The 22,551-nt window shown below is 49.6% G+C and overlaps 1 protein-coding gene across 4 annotated transcripts in view; it reads right to left on the reverse strand.

The window, feature by feature from the left end:
• Window positions 1-28: 28 nt before the first annotated feature.
• CSTPP1 (centriolar satellite-associated tubulin polyglutamylase complex regulator 1) overlaps window positions 29-22,551 on the reverse strand; it is a 196,918-nt gene continuing 174,395 nt past the window's right edge. The window contains exons 5-9 of one of the 4 annotated variants that reach the window (XM_078433438.2): window positions 8,833-8,918; window positions 6,629-6,824; window positions 5,850-5,959; window positions 2,458-2,521; window positions 29-199 (exon numbers count right to left, since the gene is read on the reverse strand). In XM_078433438.2, coding sequence (XP_078289564.1) covers window positions 40-199; window positions 2,458-2,521; window positions 5,850-5,959; window positions 6,629-6,824; window positions 8,833-8,918 — 616 coding nt within the window. In that variant the 3' untranslated portion in view covers window positions 29-39. Of the gene's footprint in view, window positions 200-1,427; window positions 2,186-2,205; window positions 2,264-2,446; window positions 2,522-5,849; window positions 5,960-6,628; window positions 6,825-8,832; window positions 8,919-22,551 lie in introns of those variants that run through there. The other 3 variants (XM_078433437.2, XM_078433440.2, XM_078433439.2) reach the window with 3 other exon arrangements.

Raw genomic sequence — 22,551 nt, forward strand, 5'->3', positions numbered from 1 at the left:
CTGGATCCTTGCCTCCCTGCCCAGCGCAGGCCCCTGGCCTCACTCTCTGGGCTCCCACCGATATGGGTAGGGCGTCGGTGCTGAAGCTGAGGGCACTCTCTCCAGGGCCTCCAGCTTGTCTCTTCTCTGAAAGCCAAAGGCCCCTGGCTCCTTGGCCCTGTGCTGCCGCGAGGTCCGGTGCAGCCTCGACCTCACCACCCTGTTGCACGCGGAGGAAAGAGCTGGTGTTAGTTGGCCCTTTAACTCATCTACTGAGCCATACTGCTGTGGGCAGGTGAGCAGCCTAGCAGCTCTGGACCTCATCCCAGCAGTCGGCTTGACTGGGGTGTGTTTCTCAGTGGAGTTTAAAGACAAATGAAATGTACAGCCTTAATGGAACCATTTTAAATCCAGGAAGAAAGGGTGTGTGTGTGTATTATCCCCGGGCTTGGCAACTCTTTTCCCTTGTAGGGACTCCTGGAATACATATGGCACCTTAGGGGTCCTCAGGGTACAGGTATAAACCACTGGTCTGGGAGATGGATGATTAGAAAGGATGGGCAGAGGGGGCCATGGGGACTTTTAGTTATTGATTTCCAAAGTGTGGGTCTGGGCCTCCGGCTCTGGAGTCCTCTGGAGGGTTCGTAATCCAGATTTCTGTGCCCCACCGCAAGCTGGAACTTGGTTAACTTGCATCGTAAACAAGCTCCCCATGTGATTCGGATGCACACCAGGATTTCTGAGCTGTCAATCAGCCAGAGGCTGGAGAGGAGGATGGGCCTGGAGAGTTCACGTGACTTGGAGCTTCAGTAGGACTGGAACTTCCAGCTCTGGCCTGGCACTCCGGGGCTCTGGGAGCCAGTTCCTGAAACTATTTAGGGGGGCTTGTCTGGGCAGGGATGAGCCCAGGATAATGTGTGTGCCCAGTGAGATGACCCCTGGCTTAGGAGGCAGGCTGCTCTGCTTGGGTCCCTGAGTGGCTTTTACTTTCTAGACAACTGCCCATTTCAGGAACTTGAAGACCACCTGTCCTTAACCTTCCTCCAGTCTTGGCTGGAAGCTTGTCTTTCTCAGGCCTGTCCACAGCTGCATCCCCACTGTCCCAGTCTCGAGCAGCTGCTTAACAAATGTTTAATGAAACTCTGGCTAGAAGATTCTGCAGTGCTAACCCTTTGGGATCAGCGTCTTTCGAGTTCTGAACCTGGCCTCGAACCCTCTGGGCTTGTTTTTTGAAGGCCCATTCCAGCTGTGAGCATCTTTCCTTTGAGAGGCTGCTGTCCTGTGCCCGAGTTGAGTCCCTCTTGGCTCATCTGAGGCTCGTCTCCAGGCTTGAGTGGTCCCCTGGCCCCTGCCTCCCAGTCCTGCTAGGATAGCTGGGACTCAGCACCCAAAACCCAAACTCGCCCCTTCCCTTCACCCGCTCAGTGTAGTGGCTTTAGACTCACCACTTACTGGATACAAGGGACTTTATTCATTTAACATACTTAACTATTAGACACAGAGGAGACTTGAAGCAGTTTTTGAAAGTGGAATTGTCTTCTTGCCTACCCTTCATCCTATCATGGTAGTGGCTCTTCCTCCAGCAGAAGGCCACCATGTTTATGTCCACCCCATACTTGCATCACTGGTGTTGCCCTTGACCATGCAAGGCCCTGCATGGTTATTCATGGTCTCTCCCCTTCCTGGAGTTGCTGGGAGGAGACCACCTTTATGTGGGGACTGTCAGCAAAAGACTAAAGCCAAGTCACCTCCTGGTGGCTTCAGCTCAGTCTGCTGTCAGCTTGGGGCCTGCCTAAAGCACAGAGGCTGACAGGGCCAAGGAGAGTAGGCCGTTACTTTTCAGGGTCACTGCTTGGCTTGGCTGATACCAGAACCCCTCTGGCTGGTCTTTGGGCTTGGGCGGTTGTTATTCAAGCTTTTCACCAGCAGAGGGCAGCATGGCACAGGAGTGGGAGAGGAGGATGGCTGGGAGTCCCAAGGGCTAGGTAGGTGGGAGCTGGATACAGGCGTTGTGGACAGGACCCTTCAGACTCAAGTCTCGGACTCGTCCGTCTCTTCAGTGGAGCCATCGCTCTCTGCATCCATCTTGCGGGCATGATGGAGGGGTCTCCAGGGGGAGCCAACCCGGGGAGGGGTTCGGGAAGGCAGGCAGCTGGCCTCTGGATTGGCAGTGGCCGAGTTGACCAGGCCTGGGATCTGGACAAGCCTGAAGGAGGGAAGAAGCCCAGAAGGCAGCCAGGTGTTTCCTCTCTAGAGACCAGGACCTCCATGCTCACTCTTGAATCTGGATGAAACCATGGGCTGTATTCCCAAAGGACTCAAAGAGAGGCTACCTCTGGCCTCTGCTGGCGCCCAAACCCTTCCCTGAATGATGGGGATGTTGCGGACAAGCACTGTCACCCACAATAGGACACTGCCAGGTCCGACTGAGGTATAGCCTTCCCACAAGGGGGCAGCCTCTTCCCACCTGACACTTACAGTCGTTCCAGCTCCTCATCCATGGCTGGGTCGTGCATTAGGTCTCCTTTGTCAGGCAAAGCTCCTAGGACAAAATTGGGGGGCACAAAACTTACTCTGAGTGTCTTTCAGGCAGGCTCCAGTCAGCTCCATTCCCAGCAGGTGCCTCCATGCCCCTCACCTTCATGTCTACCTACTCTGCTGACCCGGGGAGGGCTGATCTAAAAGATTTAAGAAAGAGCTCTTTCTAAAAAAAATTTAAAGTAGGTTCCACACCCAGCATGGAGCCCAACTCAGGGCTTGAGCTCACGACTCTTGAGATCAAGACCTGAGCTGAGATCAAGAGTTGGACACAACCGACTGAGCCCCTTGGTGCACCCTAAGGTGTCCCTTAAAAAAAAATTCTTTTTAGGGGCGCCTGGGTGGCTCCGTCGGTTGGGCGGCCGACTTCAGCTCAGGTCACGATCTCGCGGTCCGTGAGTTCGAGCACCGCGTCGGGCTCTGTGCTGACAGCTCAGAGCCTGGAGCCTGTTTCAGATTCTGCGTCTCCCTCTCTCTGACCCTCCCCCGTTCATGCTCTGTCTCAAAAATAGATAAACGTTAAAAAAAAAAGAGTCTAAAAAAATTTTCAAAAAAAAAATTCTTTTTATTTTTAAGTATAGTTGACACCCAATGTTACATTAGTTTCAGGTGTACAACATAGTGGGTCACCGTCTCTACACGTTATGCTGTGCTCACCACGAGTGTAGCTACCATCTGTCACCATACAGCACTATTCTAGTATCATTGACTGTGTTCCCTGTGCTGTCTTTCAATCCCGTGACTTGTTCAAGGGGAAGAGCTCTTAAGAAAAGTTTAAAACGAGAACTGCTGTGGGGGCAGGAAGTTGGGGCTACTAATAAATTCAGTGAACCTGTGCCTACCCTCTCCAACTCGGGACAAGAATCACAGCTATGAGATGTCCCCAAATCTCAAGGTCACTGCACCAACAGGGCAATCTCCTTCCAAGATTAGGTGGTGGGCTGTGAGCCGTGTAGGGGGCTCAGTTCCTTCCTTGAGTCCCCAGATACTGGGCTGAAAAGGAGCCAGAGACACAGTATGGGCCAGCTAATCCCCCCAAATCAGAAATTATCTAGTTTTGTGCCCCCAAATCAGAGTGACCTCACTTTGGAGACAGAATGGTTAATATTGGTGCCTTAGCTCCTCAAGATGGTCTCGGGGGTGAGAAGAGAAGGCTGGGTCAGAATCAGACCAAAGTCTTGCATGGCGGGGAGCTGCCAGGTGGGGGTGGGGGGTGGGGGGTGGGATCTGCCTCATCTCTGCTCAGCCGCAATCTCTCTGAGCTGGTTCCCTCAGCTACAAACCAAAGGAAGTAATGCTTTGATACTGGGGATGGTGAGAGGAGACAGTCTTGGCTATTCCTTGGAGCTGTTAACAGTGGAGGGAAGGGGGAGCTGAAGTCTGCAGATGGAAAGATTCTCGCCAGCAAACTGTTGAGGGGAAAAGCCCACTGGTGGTCAGGACATAGATCTGGCAGTTAACAATGCTGGTGTCCAGAAAGCCACAATCTTAAACTTACCATCTGGCTCCAGTCCAATTCCCTACTTTTCCAGAGCTTTTCAGATGATGCCTCCTGGCCCCTTTTGCTCTTCCTTAGTGGTTTTCAAAGTGTGTCCCTCAGAGCCCTCTCATTTTGTGTGCATGAATGTGTGTGTGGTGGGGGGGGGGGGGGGCGGGCGGGTGCCTTGAGGACTAAGGGAACAGGACAACCCTTCTCCACAACTGGCTCCACCCTGGGGATCTCCAGATCTCTAGTTCCTACACCGGAGATGCAGGTGAGGGCAATGCTTCTCTCCATCTCCCACTCAACCCAGCCCGGCATTAGTGTTGGTAAAAGTGGTTGACTGAGTGATTGCCCCCTTTTTTTTTTTTTTTTAATTTTTTTTAATGTTTTATTTATTTTTGAGACAGAGAGAGACAGAGCATGAACAGGGGAGGGCCAGCGAGAGGGAGACACAGAATCTGAAACAGGCTCCAGGCTCCGAGCTGTCAGCACAGAGCCCGACGTGGGGCTTGAACTCACTGACCGTGAGATCATGACCTGAGCTGAAGTCGGCCGCTTAACCGACTGAGCCACCCAGGCGCCCCTTAGTGATTGCCCTTTTTAAAGGCCCTAGAAAAAGCGAGCACGTGGGGTTAGTCCAGGCTGTGATCTTACCTAGTTAGCTTTTTCTTTCTCTTCCTATGATTGGTGGATTGGTGGACTGGGAGGCAGGGCAGTCAGTTACCTAGGTGTATGAAAGAAACCCTAAGCCAACCCCACCCGCTGTCCCCTTACTCTTGACTTCTGACTCCTATTTGCCTTTCTCCTCTGGTCCAGCCGGTGGTCTTGGCGACAGCGTCACTTAGCTGAGGGGTCCGTAGGCTCATGCACACCCCAAGCATCAACTCAGAATAACGAGGCTGCTAGGGAGCATCACGCCTCAGTGAGCCCTCCATCAGTCCTGCTGTGTGCATCCTGTGTGCATCCCCAGCAGGCTTCATACCACATAAGATCTAAAGCAACTAGTTTGTACTAGGCCTACAATGGCTGGCATTTAAAGAATGTTAAATTCCCTTCCCTTGACCTCATTCCCTCAAGTGGCCGGAGGAAGGGGAAGGTTATGTGTTCTTTGAGACTCAGGAACCTGGGGCCTCAAACACACCTGGATACCTCTTGAAGAGCGAGACAAATAACAATCCCTCCAGCTCTGGTGGATGGTGGCCGGGTGGCTCTTCCCTTGGGAGAGCAGCAGGTGTGAGAGGGAGAAGAGTGGGGTGGGTGGAGAAGGCCAGCCAGTGAGAATAGATGACAGACAGGAAAAACTAGGCCAGTACAGTCCTCTCCCCCCCCCCCCCCCCTTTTTTTGCTCCCTTTCAGATTAATCAGGTTTTTTGTTTTTGTTTTTTCTTTTTCTTTTTTCTTTCCAGCTGGGAAAAAAGGCCTCCCCAGACACACCTTTGCCCTGCTTACAAATGGGATTCAGGTCTCTTTGATATATAATCTCCAAAGCCACCGAGTAAATAGCCCTGTGTCTGCCCAACCTGCAGGCCACTCCCCAAAGCAGAGCTGGGGATTCTCTGGGGAGGGGCCGGCCACACCTCTGCCACGGAGAGGCTGCTTCATGTCGGGGCAGGGCTTTGGGCGGGGAAGGCTGTCCCCTACCATGGGAGTGTGAGAGGCCTAAGAGGGCACAGTCTTTCTTGTGCATGTTCTGGCTCCCTAGGTCTCAGAGTCTGGCCCTGAGAAGTCACGGTGCAGGTGGTGATGTCCCCCCTCCTTCATGGGACCATGTCTGCCAATAGCGGCTGGCTCCTACGTGGCTTAGTATTGGGGGAGCAGGAAAGGCTAGCCATAGCTGGCTCTGGCTTACCCAGGGCTTGGTTGATTCCATGATGCTTTGAAAGAGCCACAAGGAATCCATAGAAGGTCAGTCTCTGAACGTTGCTTAGTACCTCTTTGACAAGTGCTGGGGGTGGACAGCTAGAAGGGAGAATACAGATACGAGATTCAAAGACTAGCAAGTCTGACATCTTTTCATCCATACTTTAAGGCTTAGGAGGATGCCCAAAGCTGGGACTGAGGGACCCTGTGTTCCCTGGGGGTCCTAAAACCCTGGAGGAACATGGCAGATCTCTAGAAGCAAGGCCTTGACTGTGGACAGAAAGGGCTGGCATGTTGCCTAACTGGTGCTTTCACTAGGGGAGTGGGAGGGAGGGAACAGGGAAGAGGCAATGGATGGCAACCACATCTTGGAGGAGACCACAAACTGGCTGCTCTGTCTCTAAGGACACTTTGTGCTACACGGGACAGCTTAACCCTCCCTCTCTGCAGAGTGAATTCTTTGTACAGTGAATGTTTTCCCCTTCTCTCTACAAAGCTAAGGCCAATCTATCTCCTGGCAAGGAGAAGGGGCCCAAGCTGGTCATCTACAGCTTGGAAGTGGAAGTGATCTTCCCTAAGTGAGCCACCTGGGATGTTGTTTGGTCAACAGCCTGGTCTGGGGCGGATGGCACTGTCCTCATTTATATATGACCATCAAGGGCTCTAGAAGCCCCGGATCCATCAGAACATCTGCTAGAGATCTGTTCCAGAGCCAGCAGCCCACAGTCCCTGGGGCTGAGGTGGGGGGTCTACGTACCCATTTCTTACCTGTACTTGTGCCGGTCACACAAGTTCTCCAGGCACTGGTAGAACAGTGATGCCTCCACTCCCTCCAACATACTAGCCTCGCCCAAGGTAGGTCGCTGGCGGTGTTGCCCACTGGATGATGTTGGCACAATCACTGTGTTGGGGTTCTTGCCTGCCAGCAGGTCCTGATAGATGGCAGCCACACTCTCCAGGAATTCTGAGTACCATGATTGGGGGGGAAGGGGGTGGGCAGGTCAGGCAAGGAGGACACACTTTGTCCCTTCACTGGATCCTTCCTTTCCTGTTAACTCAGCTCCTCCCCAGCCTTGGCGCTCAGTGCTTGGTGGCTGGGAGCAGGAGCCCTCAACCTCGTGTGACCACTGCACTCATGAGCAATGATATGAACGTGTGTTTCAGCTCAGTGTCCCTCCTCCGGGGACTTGTTCCTAGACCAAGTAGAGGCCCTATTACATACTTTCAGAGCACCCTGTGCTTCTTTGTAGCGCTTTTCCAACCATGAATTTTCTGAATAATTATTTGTTTGCTCTGCCTTCCAGCTGGAGTGGAAGATCCGTGTATAAAGGTAGGGATTGTGCCTTGTCAGCCTTCCTGCCCCAGCACCTAACATAGTGCTGGGCACATATTAAATTCTATACATACTTTTTTTTTTAATGTTTCTTTATTTTTTAGAGAGAGAGAGAGAGAGAGAGAGAGAGAGCGTGAGCACATGAGCAGGGGGAGGGGCAGAGAGAGAGGGAGACATAGAATCTGAAGCAGGCTCTAGGCCTGAGCTGTCAGCACAGAGCCGGATGTGGGGCTTGAACTCACAAGCGTGAGATCATGGCCTGAGCCGTAGTCGGAAGCTCAACTGACTGAGCCACCCAGGCGCCCTACACGTACTCTTTAAAGAGCTAACGTGTGCACACTTCCACTGGTGAGCCCCATCTCCCTTGCGAGGCCACTTGCTTCTCTGACTCCGGAAAGCATGGCGGAATACCAGGGTGGAAAAGAACGCCACAAGCTGCTCATTTGTTACACATTTGGAAGTGTTTGCAAATGTTAGAAGTCGAGCCAGTGTTAGTAACCAGTGACTTGTGGCCCATTTCACTGCTGACTGGCACACACTGCTGCTGGCCGGTCCTGAGGCATTGCGAGAAGGCCCGGAAGGATCTCCCAGACACAGCTCCTCCTTCTCCAGGGCCCAGGAGCTTCAGGGAAATGGGAAATAGATGCCTGCAGCTGTTAAGAGCAGGTGGCAAGACCCCAGGCTCCAGCCCCTGCCGGTTCAGGCCCTTGGGCTGCCATCAAGAAAACAGAATGTGGCGCCTGAGAGAGGCCAGGGCTGGCTGGGGCCACCGGTTGGCAGGGAGGCCATGTCCAGGCTCCAAGGACAGCCTTCTGTTTACTGGAAGAGCCTGTTTGAAACAAGTTTGTTTACGGACACAGTCAGCAATTTCTGAACCCGACACTCCATTAGATGTCGTTGTGTGCTCTGTGGGAGCTGGTGTCCATTTGTATTTATTCATCTATTTCTATTACACCTGATTCCAGAAAGGATTTAAGGGCACAGCTCGTGTGTATGGGGAGCAGAACGGGCATGTGAGTGAGACAGGGCTGGTGTCTGCTTATTAAAGTTGTGTGGGTGGGAGGATGTGTGCCCACACACGGGAGTCGGGGCCAAGGGAGATCACCGCCCCCTGGCGGCAGTGATACAGCACAGCACCTAAGAGGACCGGCTCTGGAATGGGCCCTCCGTTCGGGTCTGGGCTCCACCACTCACTAGCTTTGAGACTTTGGCTCCTCACCTCTAAGCTTATCTCTGACAGGACCCATCTCTTAGGGCTGTCATAAGGATTAAAGTCAGTGCTCTGCCTGGCACATGGTAAGTTCTCGATAAATGGTGAATCTGTTGCGTACTGTTACAGTAGCGTGCGTTGTTCTAGTCATTGCCATTATCACCCAGGTGGATTTGCCGCACTGCTGACTGCAAACACGGTGGTCTTCCGTGACTTGACGAGGCGGAGAGAGTAGGCTCCGCAGACTGAATCTTGTGACCACCTGTGGGAACTAGACATCCTGCCCGGGCCCCGTGGCGAAGCATGCCTCCACCGAAGGGAGTGGGGGAGGGAAATGTGTGTGCCAGGCACCAGATGGAAAGGGTACCAGGGCAGGACAGGCAGATGTGGCCCTGGCAGGAGCCACATGGGGCCCTGGAAAGCTCTTACCTGAGTAGTAAAACTGGATCTGGAAGGCAAAAAGGAAATCTGAAAAAGACATCAAGCAGTCCATGGCGTCATCCATGAGCACAATCCTGAGGGGGGAAAGAGAGAGAAGATGTGAGAGAATGTGTCTGGGGGTGGGGATGGGGAGCACGTCGGTGAGCTCCTTCTGGGGCTACAGTCTTTCTTGGGGCAGCAAGACACTCGGGAAAGGTCCCCAAAGCCAGCTCCTCCCAGTCACCTCACTTCTCCATCACTTGGGCTCTGCCACCAAGCTGAACTGAGCACACGACCAAGGACAGGCTCCCGGGTCAGTCTCCGTGGCACCAGCTAGCGGATGGAGCATGGGGAGGAAGGAGGCGGGGGGCAGCAAGGAGAGGTGCAACTGTAATACAGCCAAGATTTCTTTTCATATACTTAAGCAGTAAATCCTTTCATCCAGCAGTGAGGACCATTTAGTTCAGAATAAATACAACTGGGCAGAAAAGGCAAAAAGAACAGCCAGGAAGCTTAAAGGGGTCTTGGCAAGTGGCACTGAGATTTAATAAGCTTCCAAGGGCCTAAGCGACTACAGGCACCTCCGTCCTGGGACACAGAAGGCAGACAAGGGAAGAGGGTAGAGAGCTACCGGGGCCTCTGCACTTGAGAGGGTCAAAGAACACACCCCGTCTTGTGACGCTGTGGCGGCCATGCCTCTCCTTGCTCTCTGCTCCCACAAGCGGACCACCCCCTGGGTTCTCATCTCCAGGCCCTCCCACCTCATAGGAAGAAAACCATCTGACTGATCAGACCATGGCCATGTTTATACCGTGCTCAGGGTCTCATCCAGGAGGGCGCAGGAAGGGAAGGAAATTAGCACTTGCTGGGCTCTATCCATGTGCCAGGCAGGGTGCCAAAGCTATCTGCTGATGGGGAGAGGGGCCCCCAACCTGTTTCTGACTGGCCTGACTGGCCCGACTGGCCTTATCTTTCCTTTTTTACAAAATTGTTTTATTCTGCTCTCTTGTGTATTTTTGTTAATCTTTACCTCCTTGTGTCAGAGGATCCCCAAACTGGCACCTGGATCAGCTCCGGAGACAGCCAGCCAGCACTGCTCACCTCGGGGGGGTGGGGGGGGCTTTAGAGGGAACATAACGTAAGGTGCCCCTGCAACTATGCAAGGCAGCTGGCCCTGGTTTCAGATCTCCGCGGAGAGAGAAAATGCTCCTATATCTAGTCTGTCTGTCTGTCTGAATTAATTATTAAGGTAGGCTCCACGCCCAGCATGGGGCTTGAACACACAACCTTGAGACCAAGACCTGAGCTGAGATCGAGAGTCGGATGCTTAACTTACTGAGCCATCCAGGTGCCCCTCTTAGTCTTTAGTTCTAATGACGACAACAATAGAAGCAGCATGTACTGAGTACCTACTTCATAGCAGGCAACTGTGCAAGGTATTTAACTATATTAAATTTTCTCTCACAACATTCCTATGAGGTAGGCCTTGAAATTATGTACATTTTACAGGTGAAGGGACTAAGCAGAGAGGTCACCTTGCTGAGACCACATAGCTGATGAGTTTGCTCGACTCCATAGGCCATGGGACTTTCCATTAGGTCACACTGCCTCTTTTAAAATAAAGGTACAGAATATAAATACTAACATTTTATTCCTTAATTTCTGTGGTTCACTTATCTTCTTTCTTTTCTCCTATATTTTAAGGGCTTACTATTCCTCATGCGTCTCTTGGGGAAGAAAAAGGCTGCCCCAACTACCAGAGTTGAGCATTCAAATTCTAGCTGGAAAAAATTCAAGGCCAGAGGGCGGGAAGGAGCAATGCTGCTGATGGTCACAGGAGGGCGCCCTGGTCCCTCGATCAGCAGCTCTTCGGACCAAATGCTGAGCCACAGACCAGGTAGTTGCCCCCATTTCTTCTAACCCATGAGAACCCAGGCAGGCAAAAAGGAAGCGAGAGGGCACAGAGCCCAGATTCTGATATCCGGATTGGGAGGGAGAGGCGCTAAAGGGCAGAGAGAAGTGGGGTAGGTCAGACCGGGGTTAGCAAAGACACCCAAACTTCAGAGGAAGAGCAAGCTCTCCCAGAGGACTCAGGCGGGTAGAGCCACCCCAAAGTTTTTCCGTCCAGGCTCAGCAGAGAAGAAAAAGGTCCCCGAGGAAGGACGCCAGTGACCTTTCCTTCCTGCCCTACTCCCAGGACAGCTAAGAACCCGAATGGCCTGAAGTTAATTACTAGGGAAGAGCACTGGGCTGAGAACGTCCCCAAGCAGGAAACCACAAAGGGGAGTCAAAGCCTTTGAAGATGTTACTTGGCTTCTCTTCCTTATCATCAACCTGGACCCAGTGCTCCTGTTTATAGCAATTACCTCCACATACTATATCTTTCTTTATCTATTTCTTCATTTATACTGAGATATAATTCAAGTACCATAAAATCCCTTTAAAAGTGTACGGTGTGTTTTAGTATATTCACAAAGTTGTGCAACCACCACCACTGTCTAATTCCAGAAGTTGTAATTCTTGCTAATCAGCATGCTCCCGAGACAGGCCCTGCCACACCAGGGCTTTGAAGCCAATTGCCATAAGCATCGTCGTCTCTCAGCCACAGAGAGGACAAGAAGCTGCAAACAGGCCCGCCCTTCCAGCTTCGGAACTGGCCTGCAGCCTTCTGTCCGCGGCCATTCTGAACTATGAACATTAGCAGCCTCTTCTAAGACAGGCAGCTGGGGAGAAAGGAGAGCAGAGCCGTCAGAGGGCAGGGGACCCACCATGTGAGCGTGTCAGCCTCAGCCCTGTGTGCGCGCTGGTCTCCACCCTGGCTCTTCGGTGGGCTGAAACGGACACCGGTCACGAGGGACCAGCAGGGTGGCTGGGGGAGGCAGACAGTGGCAGGGGCTCTCTTTTTGAGGGACATGTGGCCGGATCCCAGCAGCATGCGTGCAGAGGACAGAGGGGTTTTCTTGACTGCAGGCAGTGCGACTGACTGCCAAAAAAGCCAACTGGATCTCAGCTTTCATGAACGGCAAAACCACCCCCTACTCTGCTCAGCCAGAGACCTGGGAGTCCTCCGGACTTCCTGGAAACTGCCTCCCTTGCCCGACCCACAGCAATCACTCTCCAGGTCCAGCAATCCCACCCTAACATGTCTCTTGAATCTGCTGACTGCTCGCCACCTCCACAGCCACCGCCCGTGCCCGCCTCCGTGTCTTTCTCATGGGCCACTGGATGACCTTCTGCCTGGCTTTCTGCAACTACCCTTGCCTCCTTCTACTTAAGTATCCACACTGTGGTCACAAAAATGTTTTTTTTTTATGTGAACTTGACCACTTTACAATTCTGTTTAAAGCCCTTCATGGGCTTCCCATTGACCTTAGAACAAGATCTGCCACTCTTATCCTGGCTTTTGAGTCCACGTGATCTGCTCCGTCTCCCCTCACCCCCCCCCCCCACCCCTCTAGACGCACCAGAGGCCACAGGCAGCCTCCCTCGCTGTATTCCACACTGACCCTAACATTCTCCCCAGTGCTCCCTCCTTCCTCATGCCCTTCAGACCAGCCAGTCCTTCTACCTGTAATGCTCTGGGCCTTTCATGCCACCCTCCCTACCTATCTGATGCCCACTCATTCTTCACATCACGCCTCTTTGGGAAGCCTTCCCCACTCCAGGCTAGGTAGAGGTTGGCCTCCCTGCTACCAGCTTCCACGGTTCTCTGTGACCTCCTCACACTATTCATGTTTGTCTTTGCCCGCAGACTAGAAGATCTCCAGGTGATAACTCGGTTTCTCAGCTTGTTGCTTGATTCCAGGGTCTGGCGTGTGCAGGGCCCATAGTAGGCACTCAGTAAATATGTGGCTAAACGGAGAAGAGGGGCCTCAGTACTCTTTTCTTTTCTCCTCTCCAGGAGACACCTGGATACTACATTCAGTTCTGGACAGTCCATTTAAGGGGAATAAACTAGAGTCACGGAAGAGGGGGTCAGAGTGCTAGTGAGTCTATAAACCATGATATCAGACAAATGACTGCATTTTGATCCTTCACTTAGAAGAGAACTAGGGAAGAAGCACAGGCTGAGACCTGACTCTTGAAGGCCTGCCCCTGAGGAAGATGTCACAGGGATCGAAAGCTTGGTTCTGGAAGGCCTCCAAACTGCCCGGCTCTGGGATTATGGCTGCTTTGTGAAGGAGCGAGCTGCCTGTTGCTAGAGATATTCAAGCAGAAGCCTGAAGGTTTGTACTACTCAAAAGCATGAGAGTGCTTCCTCCAGCTCTGACAGACTGTGTCATCCCAAGGGTGGCCAGAACTAACAGCTTTGCCGTTAGTGCTGGTTCTGAAGTTTGCTGTTTGGAGGACTGTGGCTGCAGAAAAGTCTGAAAGACTTAGAAAAATGCTCTCAGAAGCATCCTATGTTGCAGTGTCCATCTCCAAACTACTGCTCTGACCCATAAAAATTCTGGGCATCTGGCACTGGAATCTCGGAAGAACTGTGACAAGGCAGGCAGGAGGCTACAGGTCCGTCTTTGCTTTTGGTGACAGGGACGACCCCGGGCTGTGGGCCCTCGGTCCTGTGGGCAGCTCCTTCATCCTGGACTCAAACTTGTCAACACTCCCAGAGGGCTCACAAAGGAATCTCTTGGAAACGAGGTCATCCACATGTGCTGTTCTCCAGTTGATGGCAGTTGGCTCAACACCCCTTCCTGCCAGAGGCCTCCTGCTAACGTGCCAGCTGCTTCTGACACCTGGAGGAGCCGGGCGGCCACTGCTTTGAGGTGGAGCCAACAAGGCGCTGTTGCCAACAAGAGTCTGTACAAATCTGTTGGATCATGGAAGGATCCTTGCAGGCCGTGCCTTAGGACTAGAGAGAGGGACTGTGGGAGAGAAGTAAAGGCAGTCCAGTTCAGGTTGGCTCTGAGCAGAACCATGTGAAGGGTGGAGTCCAGGGCAGGCAACTGGAATGAAGAAAGAACACTTGGCAGGGTCAGAGCTAATCCCGGGGGGCTGGCCCTTCTCTCCCTCCCTTGCTGACTTCCAACAGCTGGGATGGGCTGGCTGGCTGGGCGTTAAGTGGGTGCCAGGGAAGCAATAGCTTCCAGTCTGAATCTACCAACTTGCCAACTTCCTATGCACCCCCGGGTCAGTGTCCCTAGACAAATGACATGAGCTGCACCTGTTTACCTACAGTTCTGGGTTAGCAGCCCTGGGATCAAATCCCAGCTCCACCACTCAGTGGCCACATTACCTTTTCTCTCTGAGCTTCATTATCCTCACCTGAGAAGAGGAGATAATCATAATTCCTATTTTATGGGATTCTTGTGAAAAGTCCCTATGATGTCCTGCGCTTAGTGTATGATGAACACTCACAAGTGTTAGTTGCTATCAATAAGTGTATTCTAGTTGGCTTAAGGTGCTGGAAGAACTCGAAATAGCAAGCAAAAATATAGCTCAGAGGAAGTAAGTGCTACCATCACTCAACCACGCAGAGGCTCTCGGGCGGAAGCCAGCTATCCAGTTTCGAGTCCACTTTGGGGGGAAGCCAGCCCTCGGCCAGGGCCAGAAAGAAGAGCCACCTTCCATGGCTGCACTGCTTTTAGGAGGTCACATGACCAGGGTCTCTCAGGGGTGAGGTGAGTCCCGAAGCCTGTTGGGCTCACAGTGCACCTTGGGGGACTGTCCTTTTGTATCCGGCCATGAGTGAGGTTGAAGCCACACGCTGGCCACCTTCCGCAGGTCGGGGGAAGAAGCTGCTGCCGAGGTTTCCTGGGACACTTCCTTAGGGTTGTGACACTTCCTCTTCTGGACTGTGTGGGATGCACCCCCATGCCGCACAAGCTGCCACAAGTCCAGGCCCGCAGAGGAGCTTGGGAGGTCTGGGTCATTGTTCTCCCCTGGCTCCAGCCTGGGGTACCCCAAACCCCACCTGCCCTGTAGTGCCTAAGCTTGATCCGGGGAGTGCAGACAAGAAAACAACAATGGTTAATATTCATTAGGGGTTTACTGTGTCAGCAATATACAGCCATCATTTCATTTCCTGCTCATACTAATCCTATGAGGTAAGTCCAATGAATATCTTGCTGAGAACACAGAGGTTCAGAAACTTGGCCAAGGTTGCAGGTACAAGTGCAAGAGCTGTCATTCAAACACAGGTCTCTCTGACTCTAATCACAGCTGCACCTGGAAAGAAAACGTAGGCTCTGTGCTCTCGAGTGGCAATAATATCTTCCTGCTGGTGGCGCTGTCTCTTCTCCCACTCCCGGAGTTTGTTAGCAAGTACACAGCGACTGCCCCCAGGAGGGCTGGAAGCTGAGGCCTCATCCGCTACCCCCTGCAGAGAGCTGGAAGGCCCAGCAACAGCCATCCAAACCCCATTATCCCAGCCCCTCCCAAGAAGCCCTTATAGTTAGGGGAGAACTGTTCCTCGCTCTTAGGATAAAGACCAAATCCAACGCATGGCCCTGTGAGGCCCTCATTTCCCCGTCTGGTCCCCAAACTCCTCAAACTCCAGAACCACTGGCTTCTCAAAGCTCCTCTAGGTCAACTGTTAAAAACTGAGAACAAACTGAGGGTTGATGGGGGGTGGGAGGGAGGGGAGGGTGGGTGATGGGTATTGAGGAGGGCACCTTTTGGGATGAGCACTGGGTGTTGTATGGAAACCAATTTGACAATAAATTTCATAAAAAAAAAAAAAAAACTCCTCTAGGTCATGACTGGTGAGAATCTGGCTTCTTTTCCAGGCTGCCGATTTCCCCTAGACACTTTTTTCACCTGCCACTCATCGCTCCCTACCTCAGTGCTACCCGTGCCTTTTGTTTTAAATGAAATATTTAAAGCCTCAGAAAGTTACCCAGAACATCACAAAAACCTGTGTACCCCTGGCCAACGTCATACACCTTAACATTTTGCTCTCCTTGCTTCAGTTTTTAAAGCTTTGTAAAATGTTACACATAACGTTCAAGCCACCTGCGTGCCCTCCCTCATCCCATCCCTCTACGCTTCTTCCTCTGAAATCACCACCGAAACTTGGCGGTTTAGCATCGCTCTACATGTTTCTCAATACTACATGAACTCACACGAATGCCTATATTCTTAAAACATGATCTAGCTTTGTTTTGCTTGTTTTCAAACTCTACGCATCATTCTGGAACTTGACGTTTTGAGACAGATCGGTGTTGGTGCATAGATTTCTACCTGTATCCATTTCTTCAGCTGGTGTACAGAATTCTGTGGATGGTATGATGCTGCTGCACTTTATCCTCTCCGCTGCAGAGGGACTTGCAGAGCGTTCCAGTGGGAGCTGCTACAAATAATGCTGCATATTTCCTTATAACAAGGGACACCTGTGAACTTCTTTAGCTTTGCCTACATTGCCCCAAAGTGATAGTACCACTTTATGCTGCCACCAGCACTTTATGGGAGTTCCACATCCTCACCCACGCTTGTGTTATCAGACTTTAAAATTTTTGTCATTTGATGTGAAGTGGCATCTCAATTTCATTGGCCTTTCCCTGATTACTAGTGAGTTTGGGCATGAAAATATGCCCATATGCTTATACGCTGTTAGAGTTTTCTGTGGATTGCCTGCTCATATGCTTGGGCTATTTTTCTACTGAGGTTCTTCATCTTTTCCTTATTGTTTTGTAGGAGTTCTTTATAAAACTCTTTTTAGAAGAAAAAATTCTGCAGACCAATCTGTTGTTAGACATGCACATAAATCTCCTCTTCTCGTCTCTTACTTGTCTTTCAGCTTTGTTTATGCTATCTTTGGTTGAACTGAAAATTTTAATTCTTTTTTAAAATTTATTAAAAACATTTTTAACGTTTGTTTATTTTTGAGAGACAGCCCGTGCACAAGTGGGGGAGGGGCAGAGCGAGAGGGAGAGAGAGAATCCAAAGCAGGCTCTGTGCTGTCATTGTAGAACCTGATGCTGGGCTCAAACCCACAAAACGGAGAGATCATGACCTGAGCTGAAGTTGGACGCTCAACTGGCTGAGCCACCCAGGTGCCCCTAAAGTTTATTTATTTTGAGAGAGAGAGAGGGAGGGAGGGGCAGAGACAAAGAGAGAGAGAATCCCAAGCAGGCTCCATGCTGTCAGTGCAGAGCCTGATGCAGAACTCGAACGCACAGACTGGGAGATCATGACCTGAGCTGAAATCAAGAGTCAGATGCTTAACCAACTGAGCCACCCAGACATCCCCTGAGAATTTTAATTCTTAATTCCCTGGTAGTCCTGGGGTTTAGGGATGGCTGGGGTTCAATTTGCCATCAGGGAATTCTTGCTTTCTATCTGATAATTCTCTTTGGTCTAGAAAGTCAGCTCTACTGCGGGGCAAGGACTGTATTTTTTCACTGCTCTGTTCTCAGCACCTGGAAGGTACTCGCAATGAATGCTGACTGAATGAATAAATGAATGCAATTTTTTTTTGTGGTCAAGTTGATCAATCTCGTCCACTGGGCTTGGGCTCTTTGTACCTTAAGAATTCTTTTACTACCTGTTGGCCATAAATATATTTTCCTCTATTCTCTTTTAAGAGTATTTTAGTTTTGCATTTCATATTTAGGCTCGTCATCTATGTGAAATTGACTTCTGAATATGAAATTGACTTCTGAATATGATATGGAGTAGGAATCTAACTTGATTTTTCCCTATGTGAATAACCAACTGCCGCATCAATTCTTCTTGAATTGATCCCCTTTCCCTACTGCTCTGCAATATTGCTTCTTTATAGGGGCGCCTGGGTGGCTCAGTTAGTTAAGCGTCTGACTTCGGCTCAGGCCATGATATCACGGTCCGTGAGTTCAAGCCCTGTGTCGGGCTCTGTGCTGACAGCTCAGAGCCTGCAGCCTGCTTCAGATTCTATGTCTCCCTCTCTCTCTGACCCTCCCCATTCATGCTCTGTCTCTCTCTGTCTCATAAATAAATAAAAATTAAAAAAATTTTTAAAAAGTATTACTTCTTTATAGATCAACTTTTTAAAGCTTTAAAAAATTTTTTTTTCATGTTTTTATTTATTTTTGAGTGATACTGTTAGATGGCAAGTCAGAGCTGGGGAAGATATCCAGGCAGAAAGCTATTGTAGGGGAGAGGCATAAAGAAAGACACCAAGAAAGCATAAAGCTGTATTGTCATGCACGGTATGAAGTCTGGCATATAGAAGATGCTTAGGAAACAGCTGAAAAATGAATACAGGAATCAATCCCCATTTACCAGTTATACTTTTCTAAAATAGGTAATATTTTTTGAGGGCTGTGTGACAGGCATTTTACATGCATTATCTCTTTAAATCCTCAAATCAATTTTATGAGGCAGGTGTTGTCATTATTTCCATTTTACAGATGAAGAAACTGAGGCTTAGAGAGACTGCTCACTGTCATAAGCCAGTAAGTGAAAGAATTTGGGATTTGAATCCAGGGCTGTCTGGCTCCAGCACCTGAGTCCTGCCTTTGTGACACAGGGACTAGCTGAAAAGTGAACCTCTTAAATTGGGATGAGTTACTAGGTCTGAACTAGATTCCTTAGGAGTTTGTGTGTTTTCCAGGCATTGTCTGTGTCTAGCACATATTATTACCCACTAGAAATCTGGCCTTCAGGGAGGGAGACGTGAGGTAAATTGTGTTTTAAAATGACAAAAGAGAGAATGAAATGTAAGTCCATTTGATGGGATCGATTCTAAAATGCCAGAATGAGACTGGCTTTCAATGCACTAAATCAATACTCCTCAAAGTGGATGACCATTAGATTAGCATCACTTGGCAAGTGTTTGGAAATATGAGTTTCGGAGCCCCACCTCAGATCCCCTGAACTCTGGGGATGGAGTCTGCCATCTGTGGTTTAATAAGCCCTGCAGGTGACCCTGTGTCAACTTGCACCCTGAACGGGTTACAGGTGTGAGGGTCCTCTTGGCCCAGCAGGGAGGAGGCCAGAGCCTGCAGGCTGATCACAGGCCAAGTCATCTTTACTGACTTTTTGTTATGTGTATATTATTTTCTGAGTGTTCTGAAGTGAAAAAAGGCCAGAAATAACTGCCTTAGGGGGCTGAGAAACTTCTTTTTTTTTTTTTTTTTTAATTTTTTTTAATGTTTATTTTTGAGAGAGTGACAGAGACAGAGCATGAACCGGGGACAGGGGGCAGAGAGAGAGGGAGGCACAGAATCAGAAGCAGGCTCCAGGCTCCGAGCCTCGGCACAGAGCCCGATTCGGGGCTCGAACTCACGAACCATGAGATCATGACCTGAGCTGAAGTCGGATGCTTAACTGACTGAGCCATCAAGGCGCCCTTCTTCTTGTTTATTTTTAAAAATCTGGTAATAATAATAATGCCAACATTATTTTAACGGCAAGAAACTATTACTTATTGAATGTCTACAATGTGCTAATATGCATACATTTATAAAATATATATTTTTTCTAGTTGTTGAAAGTTACACCGTACTCGGAGTGAGTTAGTATTATTCCCCATTTTACAGATATGGACACAAGGCTTAGAGAAGTTATGAGAAATCCCCAAGGTCATCCAGTTAATGGGGCCCCAGTGGCACGTACATCCAGGTCTTTCCAATGTTATGATGCTTGTGCTCTTTATAGGTCAGGGTTAAGACTACTACTTCTAACATTGAAAGTTTACTCTGTGCCAGGCATTGTTTTAAGCACATTATGTACTTCTTCAATTATTACAACTATTATTATTTCCATTTGATAAATGAAGAGAATGAGGCTCAAAAAAAAAACACAAAAAAACAAAAAAACAAAACAACTTTCCCAAGGGCACAAGCTGGTGGACTGTGAAACCAGGATTTGAACTCAAGAAGTCTGGCTCGAATTGCCAGACACGGCAAGGTGCTTCTCACCTTCAGGAAAGCCTTCCGGTCCAGGGAGGAGGGAGACAGAGATGCTGTGGTGATCATTCAAGGATAAAACCTCTTGATGACCCCCCACTGCTACAGGAATGTGCGAGGTGGAGGGCGTCTGGGGCTAGGCCTGTCTTGCAGCCCATTTGCCATCTTTCCTGTGTCTCTGGCTCACACCCGCTGCCCCAGGGCCTGGCCGCGGTGCTTGCCGTCCATGAGTCAGGCACACGTGGAGACGCCATGCCCCCGAACAGGCTCTGCTGTGCAGCTGCGTGTGGATTACATTCTTCCATGCACACATCATCGCAGCCTGGAGCCTCCTTCTGTGGCCTGTCCCCAGACCTCAGGGCCCTGAGAAAAGTAAGCCCAGCCATGACATGGGAGAGTGCGATGCCTCTTCTAGCAACAGTAACTGCCTTGGAGACCTAACCACCTCCATTTGTGACTTTGATCAGAAGCCTGGCCTTGTGTGAGGAAGTTGGGATCTCGATCTTTGGGACAAAGTAAGAATAGCTTAAGCCATCAGAGAGCGCTTTCTGGGATATAGACAAGTTTTGTACCCACACGCCAGCTGGAGTGGAGTGAGCAAAGATTGGCATTGGGGAGGCGGGGTTGACACAAAGCCTAATACACAGGGAGCAAACTAACTTCCCCTGGTTCTGAATTCACCTCTAACTTCCTTTTATTTATTTTATTTTATTTTTTATTTTTATTTATTTTTAAATGTTTATTTTTGAGAGAGAGAGAGAGAGAGTGTGTGAGCAGGGGTGGGTAGGCAGAGAGAGGGAGACACAGAATCGGAAGCAGGAACCAGGCTCCGGCCTCTGAGCTGTCAGCACAGAGCCCGATACTGGGCTCGAACTCATGAAGCATGAGATCATGACCTGAGCCAAAGTCAGACGCTTAAACAACTGAGCCACCCAGGTGACCCTCACCTCTAATTTCATAGCCAGCATCCTGAGGATTGTCCTAGGCCCTTCTGTTGTTTCTACCTGCATTCCCATAATCCCCTCACACTGCTACCAGCATGGACTATCAAACAGCAGGCTTCCTGGAGGGGATAAGCTTTGCTTCCAGCCACAGCTAGGGGGATACCACTGCTGAAGTCTGTTGGTATCAATAATTGTAAGAATCCAAGCATTTTAGATGACTGTGTTACTTCTATTCTTTTTTTATTTAAAAATTTTTAAAATGTACATCCAAGTTAGTTAGCATATAGTGCAATAATGATTTCAGGAGTAGATCCCAGTGATTCATCCTCTATGTTTAACACCCAGTGCTCATCCCAATAAGTGTCTTCCTTAATGCCCCTTACCCATTTAGCCCCCCACCACAACCCCTCCAGCAACCTTCAGTTTGTTCTTTGTATTTAAGAGTCTCTTATGTTTTGTCCCCCTCCCTGTTTTTTATATTATTTTTGCTTCCCTTCCCTTATGTTCATCTGTTTTGTATCTTAAATTCCACATATGAATGAAGTGATATTTATCTTTCTCTAATTTTGCTTAGCATAATACCCTCTAGTTCCATCCACGTAGTTGCAAATGGCAAGATTTCATTCTTTTTGATTGCCGAGTAATACACCATTGTCTATATATACCACATCTTCCTTATCCATTCATCCATTGATGGACATTCAGGCTCTTTCCATACTTTGGCTATTGTCCATAGTGCTGCTATAAACATTGGGGTGCATGTGCCTCTTCAAAACAGCACACCTGTATTCTTTGGATAAATACCTAGTAGTGCAATTGCTGGGTTGTAGGGTAGTTCTATTTTTCATTTTTTGAGGAACCTCCATACTGTTTTCCAGAGTGGCTGCACCAGCTTGCATTCCCACCAGCAGTGCAAAAGGGTTCCTCTTCTCTGCATCCTCACCAACACCTGTTGTTGCCTGACTTGTTAATGTGTGCCATTCTGACAGGTCTGAGGTGGTATCTCACTGTGGTTTTGATTTGTATTTCCCTGATGATGAGTGATGTTGAGCATTTTTTCATGTGTCTGTCAGCCATCTGGATGTCTTCTTTGGAAGAGTGTCTATTCATGTCTTTTGCCCATTTATTCACTGGATTATTTATTTTTTGGGTGTTGAGTTTGATAAGTTCTTTATAAATTTTGGATACTAACTCATCTGATATGTCATTTGCAAATATCTTCTCCCATTCCACTGTTGCCTTTTAGTTTTGCTGATTGTTTCTTTCGCTGTACAGAAGCTTTTTATCTTGACGAGGTCACAATAGTTCATTCTTGGTGTTATTTCTTTTTTTTTTTATTTTTTCTTTTTTTTTTTGAGACAGAGAGAGACAGAGCGTGAGCAGGGGATGGGCAGAGAGAGCGGGAGACACAGAATCTGAAGCAGGCTCCAGGCTCTGAGCTATCAGCACAGAGCCTGATGCGGAGCTCAAACTCACAGACTGTTAGATCATGACCTGAGCTGAAGTTGGACGCTTAACCGACTGAGCCACCCAGGCGCCCCACTTGGTGTTACTTCTAATCTTGAGTGCTTACACATATCAAATTGTTTGGAAGGGTCTGGAAGTTGGGTGGGGCAAGTGTGAAGCTGAGGCTGCTAGGGGTTGAAAATCCTACAGAAGGTCACCCTCATTAACTTGCCACCAACCTTTCAGGAAAGGAGGACAGTAACTGTTCTGGAGTGACAGAAACCAAGGTGAGATGTCACAGAGTGGTGGCAGACAGTGACTGAGGCCCAAAGGGGTCCTCTTCTACACCTAATGTTAAGCTCCTTGAGGGGAAGAACAGCAGCATCTATTCATCACTGTATCCCCAGTGTACATAATCGCTCCTGGCATTCAAGAAATACCTGATGGAATGAAGTTCTGCTACAACATGGGTGAACCGTGAAAACACTATGCCAAGTGTAAGAAGCTAG

This window comes from Panthera onca, chromosome D1 (genome assembly GCF_046562875.1).
Source record: "Panthera onca isolate mPanOnc1 chromosome D1, mPanOnc1 haplotype 2, whole genome shotgun sequence".
In the NCBI taxonomy this organism is placed as follows: domain Eukaryota; kingdom Metazoa; phylum Chordata; class Mammalia; order Carnivora; family Felidae; genus Panthera; species Panthera onca.